Source organism: Rana temporaria, chromosome 4, assembly GCF_905171775.1.
Source record: "Rana temporaria chromosome 4, aRanTem1.1, whole genome shotgun sequence".
Taxonomy (NCBI): Eukaryota; Metazoa; Chordata; class Amphibia; order Anura; family Ranidae; genus Rana; species Rana temporaria.
Genome location: NC_053492.1, coordinates 480,465,198 through 480,479,197, shown reverse-complemented (window position 1 = coordinate 480,479,197; position 14,000 = coordinate 480,465,198). Strand labels below are relative to the sequence as shown.

Here is a 14,000-nt window from a genome sequence, read left to right as displayed (position 1 = left end):
GTTCCCAATCACAGAGCCCCCAATCACAGAGCCCCCCCCAATCACAGGGCCCTCTAATCTCACAGCCCCCTATGTCAGAGTCCCCCAATCACAGGGCCCTCTAATCTCACAGCCCCCCATCACACAGTCCCCAACGCAGAGCTCCCCCAATCACACAGTCCCCAATCACAGAGCCCCCAATCACAGAGCCCCCCAATAACATAGCCCCCCATCACAGGGCCCTCTAATCTCACAGCCCCCCATGACAGAGCCCCCCATCACACAGTCCCCAACGCAGAGCTCCCCCCCATCACACAGTCCCTAATCACAGAGCCCCCCAATAACATAGTCCCCAATCACAGAGCCCCCCCAATCACATGTCCCTCTAATCTCACAGCCCCCCATCACACAGTCCCCCAACGCAGAGCCCCCCAATCACACAGTCCCCCATCAGAGTGCCCCCCAATTAAACAGTCCCCCATTACAGAGCCCTCCCAATCACACAGCCCCCCATCGCAGAGTCCCACAATCTCACCCACAATCACACAGTCCTCAATCACAGAGCCCCCCCCCAAATCACACAGTCCCCAATTACAAAGCCCCCCAATCACACAGTCCCCCCATCACACAGAGCCCCCCATCACACAGCCCCCCATCACACAGTCCCCAATCACAGAGCCCCCAATAACATAGTCCCCAATCACAGAGTCCCCCAATCACAGGGCCCTCTAATCTCACAGCCCCCCGTGACAGAGCCCCCCATCACACAGTCCCCAACGCAGAGCTCCCTCCCATCACACAGTCCCTCATCACAGAACCCCCATCATACAGTCCCCAATCACAGAGCCCCCAATAACATAGTCCCCAATCACAGAGCCCCCCCCCCCCCAATCACAGAGCCCTCTAATCTCACAGCCACCCATGACAGAGCCCCCCAATCACACAGTCCCCAATCACAGAGTCCCCCAATCACAGGGCCCTCTAATCTCACAGCCCCCCATCACACAGTTCCCAATGCAGAGCCCCCAATCACAGAGCCCCATGACAGAGCCCCCCCATCACACAGTCTCCAATCACAGAGTCCCCCAATCACAGCCCCCCATGACAGAGCCCCCCCATCACACAGTCTCCAATCACAGAGTCCCCCAATCACAGGGCCCTCTAATCTCACAGCCCCCCATCACACAGTCCCCAACGCAGAGCTCCCCCAATCACACAGTCCCCAATCACAGAGCCCCCCCCAATCACAGGGCCCTCTAATCTCACAGCCCCCCATGACAGAGCCCCCCATCACACAGTCCCCAACGCAGAGCTCCCCCAATCACACAGTCCCCAATCACAGAGCCCCCAATCACAGAGCCCCCCAATAACATAGCCCCCAATCACAGAGCCCCCCAATCACAGGGCCCTCTAATCTCACAGCCCCCCATGACAGAGCCCCCCATCACACAGTCCCCAACGCAGAGCTCCCCCCCATCACACAGTCCCTAATCACAGAGCCCCCCAATAACATAGTCCCCAATCACAGAGCCCCCCCAATCACATGTCCCTCTAATCTCACAGCCCCCCATCACACAGTCCCCCAACGCAGAGCCCCCCAATCACACAGTCCCCCATCAGAGTGCCCCCCAATTAAACAGTCCCCCATTACAGAGCCCTCCCAATCACACAGCCCCCCATCGCAGAGTCCCACAATCTCACCCACAATCACACAGTCCTCAATCACAGAGCCCCCCAAATCACACAGTCCCCAATTACAAAGCCCCCCAATCACACAGTCCCCCCATCACACAGAGCCCCAACACAGAGCCCCTAATCTAAAAGTTCCCAATCAGAGTGCCCCCCAATTACACAGTCCCCCATCAGAGTGCCCCCCCAATTACACAGCCCCCCATCACACAGTCCCCCATTACAGAGCCCTTCCAATCACACAGCCCCCCCCCCAATCACATAGTCCCCAATCATGGAGCCCCTACAATCACACATTCCCCTATCACAGAGTCCCCCCATCCCCCAATCACAGTCCCCTATCATAGAGTCCCCCAACACAGAGCCCTCTAAATTCACAACCCCCATGACAGAGCCCCCCAATCTCACAGTCCCCATCACAGAGCCCCCCCAATCACAAAGTCCCCCAACGCAGAGCCCCCCCAATCACACAATCTCCCATCTAGAGAGAAAATGGTAAAAAAAAACTACAAAAGGTGGACAGGGACAGTCAGGCTTGAGGAGGAAAGAGCTAGATCAGTGGTCTCCGAACCGCGGCCCGGGGGCCAGATGCGGCCCCCTTGCTTGCCTTTATCCGGCCCCTGGGACACTCCATGTGCGTGTAACATCTGCCGCCATCTTTATAAATGTAATAAATAAGGGGGAGGGGTGAATGATTCGTACCGTAGTGTCCACCGCGGTGACTGCGTTGGTGGCGATGTGCTTCGGTGTCGGGTCGTCCTCAGAGACGATGACAGATCCGTCCCCTCCCAGTGTCACCAGGACCAGGTGACACCCTCGCTGCAGCAGTGCGCGCCCCGCTTCTCCGGCCTCGTCCCGGCTGCTCACCGAAATACCCGTCAGGATCTCCGCCTGGAGAATACAAACAACACCGAGTCACCCGACTTGGGAGTGACCACCAAATTCTGAACATTACAGGTAAAGGGAACTTGTATAAAGTAACCCCCACCAATACTCCCCGCTGCAGCACCTCCCCTGCACTTATACTCACCGCTGCAGCTCCTCTCCACCACCAATACTCCCCGCTGCAGCACCTCCCCTGCACTTATACTCAGCGCTGCAGCACCTCTCCACCACCAATACTCACCGCTGCAGCACCTCTCCACCACCAATACTCACCGCTGCAGCTCCTCTCCTGCACTTATACTCAGCGCTGCAGCACCTCTCCACCACCAATACTCACCGCTGCAGCACCTCTCCACCACCAATATTCACCGCTGCAGCACCTCTCCACCACCAATACTCACCGCTGCAGCTCCTCTCCTGCACTTATACTCAGCGCTGCAGCTCCTCCCCTGCACTGATACTCACCGCTGCAGCACCTCTCCACCACCAATACTCACCGCTGCAGCACCTCTCCACCACCAATATTCACCGCTGCAGCACCTCTCCACCACCAATACTCACCGCGGCAGCTCCTCCCCACCACTGATACTCAGTACTGCAGCACCTCCCCACCACCAATACTCACCGCTGCAGCACCTCCCCTGCACTTATACTCACCGCTGCAGCTCCTCCCCACCACTGATACTCAGAGCTGCAGCACCTCCCCTGCACTTATACTCATCGCTGCAGCTCCTCTCCACCACCAATACTCCCCGCTGCAGCTCCTCCCCACCACTGATACTCAGCACTGCAGCACCTCCCCACCACCAATACTCACCGCTGCAGCTCCTCCCCACCACTGATACTCAGCACTGCAGCACCTCCCCACCACCAATACTCACCGCTGCAGCTCCTCTCCACCACCAATACTCAGCGCTGCAGCACCTCCCCACCACCAATACTCACCGCTGCAGCTCCTCTCCACCATCAATACTCACCGCTGCAGCTCCTCCCCACCACTGATACTCAGCGCTGCAGCTCCTCCCCACGACTGATACTCAGTGCTGCAGCTCCTCTCCACCACCAATACTCAGTGCTGCAGCACCTCCCCACCACTAATACTCACCGCTGCAGCACTTCCCCTGCACTTATACTCACCGCTGCAGCTCCTCCCCACCACTGATACTCACCGCTGCAGCACCCTCCCTGCACTTATACTCACCGCTGCAGCTCCTCTCCCCCACCAATACTCACCGCTGCAGCACCTCTCCACCACCAATATTCACCGCTGCAGCACCTCCCCTGCACTTATACTCACCGCTGCAGCTCCTCCCCACCACCAATACTCCCCGCTGCAGCACCTCCCCTGCACTTATACTCACCGCTGCAGCTTCTCCCCACCACTGATACTCAGCGCTACAGCACCTCCCCTGCACTTATACTCACCGCTGCAGCTCCTCCCCACCACTGATACTCAGCGCTGCAGCACCTCTCCACCACCAATACTCACCGCTGCAGCTCCTCCCCACCACTGATACTCACCGCTACAGCTCCTCCCCACCACTGATACTCAGCGCTGCAGCTCCTCCCCACCACTGATACTCAGCACTGCAGCTCCTCCCCACCACTGATACTCACCGCTGCAGCTCCTCCCCACCACTGATACTCAGCGCTGCAGCTCCTCCCCACCACTGATACTCACCGCTGCAGCACCTCTCCACCACCAATACTCAGCGCTGCAGCACCTCCCCACCACCAATACTCACTGCTGCAGCACCTCCCCTGCACTTATACTCACCGCTGCATCTCCTCTCCACCACCAATACTCACCGCTGCAGCTCCTCCCCTGCACTGATACTCAGCACTGCAGCTCCTCCCCACCACCAATACTCACTGCTGCAGCTCCTTTCCACCACCAATACTCACCGCTGCAGCTCCTCCCCACCACTGATACTCAGCGCTGCAGCTCCTCTCCACCACCAATACTCAGTGCTGCAGCACCTCCCCACCACTAATACTCACCGCTGCAGCACTTCCCCTGCACTTATACTCACCGTTGCAGCACCTCCCCACCACTTATACTCACTGCTGCAGCTCCTCCCCACCACCAATACTCACCGCTGCAGCTCCTCTTCTGCACTTATACTCACTGCTGCAGCTCCTCCCCACCACTGATACTCAGCACTGCAGCTCCTCCTCACCACTGAAACTCACCGTTGTAGCTCCTCCCCACCACTGATACTCAGCGCTGCAACTCCTCCCCACCACTGATACTCATCGCTGCAGCTCCTCTCCACCACTGATACTTAATGCTGCAGCACCTCTTCACCACTGATACTCACCACTACTGCACATTTCCACCACTAATACTAAAGGCTGCAGCACCTCCCCACCACTAATTCTCATCACTGCAGCACCTCCCTGCCACTCCTTTAGTGTCTTTCAGGGTATGTGAGCTCCAACCAGGAACCAGGGCTCGGGCTAATCACAGAGGCTGAACATTGTCACCTGATGAAGAGAAGGAAAGATTTAGCCCACTGTAAGCTCTGACACCATCCAACATAGAGCTTACACAGGGTTTCTTCTTCTTCATCAGGGGGCGGTGTTCACACCTGGTGGGAGGGGCTGTACAGAGCTTCCTGCAAGCATCACAGCACCCTGACCCTGTACTCCTCAGTCCTGATGCAAGAAATGGGCGGGCTCTTGGGAGGAGTTATGTAAATTTAAATATGCCTTGATGGGTGGGTGTCAGTCTGGAGGAGTGGGCGTTTCCTAGGCAGGCTGTATTTGCATAGGTAACGCCCACATGTGAGCCTCCTTGTACAGGACCCGCCATGCATGCGGTGCAGGTGGAAAGAGACATCTGATGCGTTATAGGATCGGCGGTCTCACCTCGCTCTCATTGCAGCAGAAGATGTCCGAGTGGGTGAAGAATTCCCCGTCCAGGACCGCTACAGCCGGCGCCGGGTTGAAAATGGTCTTCACTGGAAATAACAGAAGAAATGACGGTAAGGAAACAACCCTTCTCAGTCTGTGAGGATTGTCGCTGTCCTCTCTGCGTGACAGGAAATCAGCGAAAATTTCCCCCAATGGGGACACACGCAGCATTAAAAAACCCTTCCCCCTCCACAGGGCAGCCATCAGGAATTATGGGGCCCCTTACACACCTTCAGGCATGGGCCCCCTGGAGCAGATATATATATATATATACAATTTAAAAAAACAAAAAAGGGTGTTTGCCACATGGGGCCCTGGGGACCTCTGAGCCCTTTAATTAAAAAAAAAAACATATATTATATATATATATATATATATATATATATATATATATATATATATATATATTATATAAATAGAAATAAAATAATATAATTTTTTTTTTTTTTTATAACCTCTGGGCCCTTTAATATATATAACAAATAAAACAATCTCCGGGCCCCCCGTACCCCTAAAAAAAAATGGCCCTTTAATAAAAAATTCAATAAAAATATATTTAAAAAAATATTTTTTTTTATAAAAAATAAATAAAAAAAAAGGCGAGTTGTCATCTGGGGCCTTGTGGGCCTCCGGACCTTTTTTTTCTAAAGGGGGTTGCCATCCGGGCCCCTTACAGGTGTACTGCCTGTACCCCCCCTGATGGCGGCCCTGCCCCTCCATCCAACATGAAAAAAAAAGGAATAACGTTATTGGCTGGAGTTCCATTTTAATGGAATACCTGATCAGTTTGTGTAGTGCTGCCCCCCGGAGGAGCCGCTTGGTAATTCTCTGTTCTGGTGGTGGTTTGACCATAAATGACCACACAGAAGGTTCAAACGCACTCCACTAGACGGTAGAATCACTACGCCAAGGTAACGTAGAATAGAGTTCTGTACCAAGAGCCAGTAAATGTAATCGGAAAATTCGAAAATCGGAAATTTTTGGAATTTCTAAAAATCGGAAATTCAAAAATTCTGAATTAAAAAAAAAATTAAATTTCCAAATTCAGAATTTTTTCGAATTCCTGAAAAAAGCTAAAAAACGAATGAAACTAAAAGGAAAATGAAGGAATTTTTCGGCAGTGCACGTGTCTAGCCATGTCCAGGAGAGGAGCCGCTGCACCTGAATGGATCCGGGAGGTCGGGTTTAGTCCCTTGTTCGCCGCACCTGAATGGATCCGGGAGGTCGGGTTTAGTCCCTTGTTCGCTGCACCTGAATGGATCCGGGAGGTCGGGTTTAGTCCCTTGTTCGCTGCACCTGAATGGATCCGGGAGGTCGGGTTTAGTCCCTTGTTCGCTGCACCTGAATGGATCCGGGAGGTCGGGTTTAGTCCCTTGTTCGCTGCACCTGAATGGATCCGGGAGGTCGGGTTTAGTCCCTTGTTCGCTGCACCTGAATGGATCCGGGAGGTCGGGTTTAGTCCCTTGTTCGCTGCACCTGAATGGATCCGGGAGGTCGGGTTTAGTCCCTTGTTCGCTGCACCTGAATGGATCCGGGAGGTCGGGTTTAGTCCCTTGTTCTGCTATGGATCTCCTCCTGCCAGATATATTACAGAACAGTGGGGGGCGATCTTGAGCCAATTATGAGTTTCCTTCTCTATAAACAATATATATATATACAGTATTACAGTATACACCGTATATGGGAGTCCTTGTATCCATGGTGATGAAAGGCTCCTTTATCTGGATCAGCCATAGCCGCTCTGTGGCCCCTTATAACGGGCTCTGCAGATTTCGGGGGCCCCACAGCTGGGGACAATCAGAGGATAAACATGTTTTCTTTATAATACATTGCGAATGCGCCCTCCTGGCACGGCGCTCTGACCGCGGGCAGCAGATCAAACGCCTGGCGTGTTTCATGGATCTCTTTATAGAGGGATCTGCAGGTCTACAGCTGGGGGGTCATTAACTCCGTGCCCCCCCCCCCCCCCCTGGTACCTGACTCAATTACTGAGGCTTACAGATCCTCCAATAAAAACACAACTGAGCCTCCAATACGGCCTCTGGAGGAATGCAATGTAAAGGCAGAACTCCGGCATCATGTGACCTCCCCCGGAATCTTTGTGTATTTCTCCCAGTGATCCCGCGTGACACTTCCTGTAATAAGGACCGCCCAACAGGCCCGGACTGGCCATAGGGAATACCCGGTGGGCCGCGGCGGCCCGCATGTCACGTCTCCCCACACTGTAACATGCAGGGGGTCCAGAACTGTTAGGGGGGTGTCTGTGTAACAAACTGTGGGGGGCTGTGTAATGTAAAGGGGCCCAGAGGTGCAGGGTGCTGTGTAATGTAAAGGGGCCCAGAGGTGCAGGGTGCTGTGTAATGTAAAGGGGCCCAGAGGTGCAGGGTGCTGTGTAATGTAAAGGGGCCCAGAGGTGCAGGGTGCTGTGTAATGTAAAGGGGTCCAGAGGTGCTGTGTAATGTAAAGGGGCCCAGAGGTGCAGGGTGCTGTGTAATGTAAAGGGGCCCAGAGGTGCAGGGTGCTGTGTAATGTAAAGGGGCCCAGAGGTGCAGGGTGCTATGTAATGTAAAGGGGTCCAGAGGTGCTATGTAATGTAAAGGGGTCCAGAGGTGCTGTGTAATGTAAAGGGGTCCAGAGGTGCTGTGTAATGTAAAGGGGTCCAGAGGTGCAGGGTGCTGTGTAATGTAAAGGGGTCCAGAGGTGCTGTGTAATGTAAAGGGGCCCAGAGGTGCAGGGTGCTGTGTAATGTAAAGGGGCCCAGAGGTGCAGGGTGCTGTGTAATGTAAAGGGGTCCAGAGGTGCTGTGTAATGTAAAGGGGCCCAGAGGTGCAGGGTGCTGTGTAATGTAAAGGGGTTCAGAGGTGCAGGGTGCTGTGTAATGTAAAGGGGTCCAGAGGTGCAGGGTGCTGTGTAATGTAAAGGGGTCCAGAGGTGCTGTGTAATGTAAAGGGGCCCAGAGGTGCAGGGTGCTGTGTAATGTAAAGGGGCCCAGAGGTGCAGGGTGCTGTGTAATGTAAAGGGGTCCAGAGGTGCAGGGTGCTGTGTAATGTAAAGGGGTCCAGAGGTGCTGTGTAATGTAAAGGGGCCCAGAGGTGCAGGGTGCTGTGTAATGTAAAGGGGCCCAGAGGTGCAGGGTGCTGTGTAATGTAAAGGGGTCCAGAGGTGCAGGGTGCTGTGTAATGTAAAGGGGTCCAGAGGTGCTGTGTAATGTAAAGGGGCCCAGAGGTGCAGGGTGCTGTGTAATGTAAAGGGGCCCAGAGGTGCAGGGTGCTGTGTAATGTAAAGGGGTCCAGAGGTGCAGGGTGCTGTGTAATGTAAAGGGGTCCAGAGGTGCTGGAACCCCACATCCCATAATTAACCGCCGCCGCAAAGCGCCCCCCCCCCCTCCCTGGGATGCTCAGTCTAAAATGCCCATTTTTTGTCCCAGTGCAGGCCTGCCGCCCACTGCTGCTCTCTCTCCCTGTACAGGGTGACTGTCTTGTCTCCGCCCCCTCCTGTAGTTTTCTGTAGTGGGTGGAGCCTGTTGGGCCCCTCCCACAGCTCTCTCTCCCTGTACAGGGTGACTGTCTTGTCTCCGCCCCCTCCTGTAGTTTTCTGTAGTGGGTGGAGCCTGTTGGGCCCCTCCCACAGGTCTGCTCTCTCCCCGTGCAGGGTGACTGGTCTTGTTTCCGCCCCTCCTGTAGTTTTCTGTAGTGGGTGGAGCCTGTTGGGCCCCTCCCACAGCTCTGCTCTCTCCTTGTGCAGGGTGACTGGTCTTGTTTCCGCCCCCTCCTGTAGTTTCCTGTAGTGGGTGGAGCTCAACCTTTGGGAAGAACTGGAACATCCACTGCAAGGCAATGTGAGGCACAACATATGAGCGAGGCGTTCTCATCCAACATCAGTCCCTGACCTCACCAATGGGTAAAAATTCCCACAGACGCCCCCCCCCCCCCACTGAAAAGTCTCCCTAAAAGAGTGGAGGACCAATAGGGGGCGACTCCATATTAATGGCCATATTTCTGGAATAGGAGGTCCACTAAGCTCATATAGTTGCAGGGCTGGTGCGACATTTTGCCCCCCAATCCCCTGGCTCCATCCCTAACTCCACCCCCTTTGCCCTGCCCATGTATACCCCACCTTTTTAATGAAGTGCCCATCAAATGCAGCCTCAACAGCGCCCATCAATGCAGTCTACCAGTGCCCATCAATGCAGCCTACCAGTGCCCACCAATGCAGCCTACCAGTGCCCACCAATGCAGCCTACCAGTGCCCACCAATGCAGCCTACCAGTGCCCACCAATGCAGCCCACCAGTGCCCATCAATGCAGCCTACCAGTGCCCATCAATGCAGCCTACCAGTGCCCATCAATGCAGCCTACCAGTGCCCATCAATGCAGCCTACCAGTGCCCACCAATGCAGCCCACCAGTGCCCATCAATGCAGCCACCAGTGCACATCAATGCAATCTACCAGTGCCCACCAATGCAGCCTCACCAGGGCCCAGACCTCTCGCCACTATGTGCGAATGGAGCGGCGGCTGCCTGCTGATGCTGAGACTTAGTTGCTTGCTGCAGAGAGAAGAGAGCAGGAACACCAGTGGCCGGGAGCCCCTAGGCGACTGTCTAGTTTGCCTGGTGGTAGCACCGGCCCTGTATAGGTGTGATGGTCAGTTGTCCACCATATAGGGTGTCGTTTCTGGCCTGGTGATAAGGGGCGGGCTCTTTGCATCCCATGAGGCCCGACATAGAAGGTGGGCAACTTATCTCCACTATTGTGCGCCATTTTCAAAGCTTCCAAGGACACTTGTGGACTTATCTCCAGCTGGCACACCATCACCCGGGCACCGCAAATCGCTTCCGAGGCCCTCGCCAAGTCTCCGGAATCCAGAAGTAGGTTGGCCCCAGCCACGATCACAATGGCGTTCTGACCTGCGGAGGAAACAACGTTTATTGTCTCACGCGTTTGGCGACCCTTGTCTACTGTACAATCCTGGAAAAAGTATTCATACCCCTCTATATACAGAGCCTTGAAAAAATGGGGTAGATTCAGTAAGCAATTGCGTCTGTGTATCTATAGTTACGCAGCGCAATTGCTTAGTTGCGCCGGCGTAACGACTTTTCTGTATTCAGAAAGCTCGTTACGCCGACTGCTGCCTAAGATATGACTGGCATAAGGCTCTTATGCCGTCGTATCGTAGGCTGCATTCTTACAAAGGCCGCTAGGTGGCGTTCCCGTAGTGGTCAGCGTAGAGTATGCAAATTGCATACTCACGCCGATTCACAACCCTACGCGCGCCCGCCGTACGCATTTTACGTCGTTTGCGTTCGTCGGTTTCCGCGTAAGGCTGTTCCTGCTATTAGCAGGGGCAGCCAATGCTAAGTATACCCGTCGTTCCCGCGTCGCGATGTTTGAAAATTACGTTGTTTGCGTAAGTGAATCGTGAGAGGCGCTGGACGCCATTTACGTTCACGTTAAAGCAAATGACGTCCTTGCGACGTCATTTGCCGCAATGCACGTCGGGAAAGTTTCCCGACGGAGCATGCGCACTACGTTCGGCGCGGGAACGGGCCTAATTTAAATGATCCACGCCCCCTACGGGATCATTTAAATTACGCGCGCTTACGCCGGCTATTTTTACAGAGCGCCTCCGCAAATTACGGAGCTACTGCTTCGTGAATCAAGCGTAGCGCAAGTAATTTACGGAGGCGTACCATAAAAACGTAACGCTGCGCCTCCGTAAGAAGTGCGCAGCAGTACCTGAATCTACCCCAGTATTCATACCCCTCTATACACAGTGCCTGGAAAAAGTATTCACACCCCTCTATACCGTGTTTCCCCGAAAATAAGACACCGTCTTATATTTTTTTTCCCTCAAAAAATCACACTATGGCTTATTTTCGGGGGGTGTCTTATATGTCGAATTGTGGTGCCATTTCACGGGCAAATGTTTGAATATCAGCCCTGCGCACAACCAAAGCCTTTGCTCTCCTGTCAGCAACCCATTCACTAATCATGTCTTCCAGCTCAGAAAATACAGTTTGCCTACCTGAACCACACTTGCGCTTCTTGGAATTTCCTCTGTCCACCTGTAGACTGAGAGTGGAGCACAGTGGAGCTGGGGTGATCTCTTTGGGCTCAGTAGCAGCTTTTCCCCCTATCCCCTGGTGTTTGTGTGGGGTGAGAGAGGTGGTACAGAGCTTCTCCTCACTTCTTTACAGCTCTAAGCTCCGCACCAGTACAGTACTACCGTGTCACGTGTTGTTTACCGCTCCGCGCCGCATACGACACGCCCATTGCTACGTCTTATTTTCGGGGGATTCGACACGCCATCGCTACGTCTTATTTTCGGAGGGGTGTCTTATATTTCGATCTTGCGTCGAAATCCCGCTACGGCTTATTTTCGGAGTACGTCTTATTTTCGGGGAAACACGGTATATAGAGCCTGGAAAAAGTATTCATACCCCTCTATATACAGTGCCTTGAAAAAGTATTCAAAATATCAGGAATTTGGGAAATTAGAAACGTCGGATATTCAAAAGTTAAATTAGAAAATTTCTGAAATTTGACATTTTAAAATGCGAAAATTGGAAATTCGAAAATCTTCGAATTTCCAAATTCCGAATTTGCGAAAACTGAATTTTCAAATTTCCCAAATTTCCGAAAAAAGCTAAAATACAAATGAAACGAAAACAAACACATTTTTCGGCAGTGCACATGTCTAATTACCACGGCTGTTTGATCTGAGGGGAAATCCTGAAAACATGACCTGTTGGGGGCACTTGAGGACTGCAGTTGAGAGACATTGGGGTAGATTCAGGTACAGCTGCGCGCTCCTTACGGAGGCGCAGTGTACCCTTTTTACCCTGCGCCTACGCAAATTTTTGGTGCTACGCTTCATTCATAAAGCAGTAGCCACGTAATTTGCGTGGGCGCTCTTCAAAAATGCCCTGCGTAAGGGCGCCTAATGTAAATGATCCCGTAGGGGGCGGGAATCATTTAAATTAGGCGCGTTCCCGCGCCGAGCGCATGCTCCGTCGGGAAACTTTCCCGAAGTGCATTGCGGTAAATAACGTCGCAAGGACGTCATTTGCTTCAAAGTGAACGTGAATGGTGTCCAGCGCCATTCACGAATCACTTACGCAAACTACGTAAATTTCAAACCTCGCGACGCAGGAACGACGGGTATCCTTAGCATTGGCTGCCCCTGCTTTTAGCATGTGCAGCCTTACGCGAAACCCGACGTACGCAAACAACGTAAACTGCGTACGCAGGGCTCGCGTAACGTTGTGAATCGGCGTTAGTATGCAATTTGCATACTATACGCTGACCACAACGGGAACGCCACCTAGCGGCCAACGTAAGAATGCAGCCTAAGATATGAGGGCATAAGAGCCTTATGCCACGCATATCTTAGGCTGCAGTCGGCGTAACGAGCTCTCTGAATCAGGAGAACTCGTTACGCCGGGGCAAGTAAGCAATTGCGCTTTTGCAATTGCTCTCTGAATCTGGGCCATTGCTTTAAACTCACGAGACAGTCGAACACAAGAGAGAGTCACTCTGATGAGCCTCATGATGGCCATAAATGTAACAATACAAAGATGATCTTTTTTGATGAAAGATTAGTATCTTCTGCGGCTCGATCAATAATCAATAAAATAAATAATTGGTCCTCATGGAAAACCAATCACATCTCACTGTCTATATATGGTGTGTCATGTGATATGTACGGTGAGTGACCGCCCATCTACCCGCTTCTTATGGAGAACGAATGATCACCTTCTGCGTTGACGATAATGGAGGCCGCTCCGGTGGCGGCTGCCGCTGTCTGAGCCACGAAATCTGCGATGGGAAAGGTATGTTAGTACGGAGGACCGTTTCTTTCTCTCGTCATGCAGTTGGATGTACACAACGACTTTAATTGCAGGAATATTAAAAAACGCGTGTCTGAGGTTGATCCAGAAATACTGAACGCACCACATCAAACCAACGAGACGGAGCCAAGAAAAAATGAAAGTATTTAATGTTTTTTTTTATATAGAGAACAGATGTGCTGAATGGATACAGAGAGGACTTTCTATAATGTCTGCACTCCTTCATAATATCAACGACCTCTGCCATGTCCTCAGCTGCTGGGCAAAGGATTAAAGAGGAACTCCAGCCTACAATATATTACTGGGCTAGCACGGGGCGTACTGACTTCTGTCTAGATCTAGAACCTTCTATGCAGGACCATAGACCATGCAGTGATCCTCTAATATAGAGCTGAGAGGTTTACATATTGTACATTCACCCCAATGCCTGGCCCCAAGGATCTTACAATCTAAGGTCCCTATTTCACATACAGTGCATACTAGAACCAATTAAATAACCAGCATGTTTTGGGCGTTTGGAAGGAAACTGGAGTAACTGGAGGAAACTCATGCCAGCACAGGGAGAAGATGCAAACTCCATGCAGGTAGTGTTGTGGTTGAGATTTAAATTGATGACCACAGTACTGGAGAAGGAAGACATGAAGCCCTTGGGCGGTGTATGGACATGAAACCCTTGGGCGG

General features: G+C 52.7%; 1 protein-coding gene across 1 annotated transcript in view; it reads right to left on the bottom strand.

Moving 5' to 3' along the window:
- The window catches only part of RBKS (ribokinase), a 48,738-nt gene that overhangs the window by 9,857 nt on the left and 24,881 nt on the right, over positions 1–14,000 (bottom strand). Inside the window, exons 4-7 of the mRNA XM_040351859.1 lie at positions 13,225–13,287; positions 10,212–10,376; positions 5,425–5,516; positions 2,371–2,559 (exon numbers count right to left, since the gene is read on the bottom strand). Of these exons, the coding sequence (XP_040207793.1) occupies positions 2,371–2,559; positions 5,425–5,516; positions 10,212–10,376; positions 13,225–13,287 (509 nt within the window). The remainder of the gene's footprint in view (positions 1–2,370; positions 2,560–5,424; positions 5,517–10,211; positions 10,377–13,224; positions 13,288–14,000) is intronic.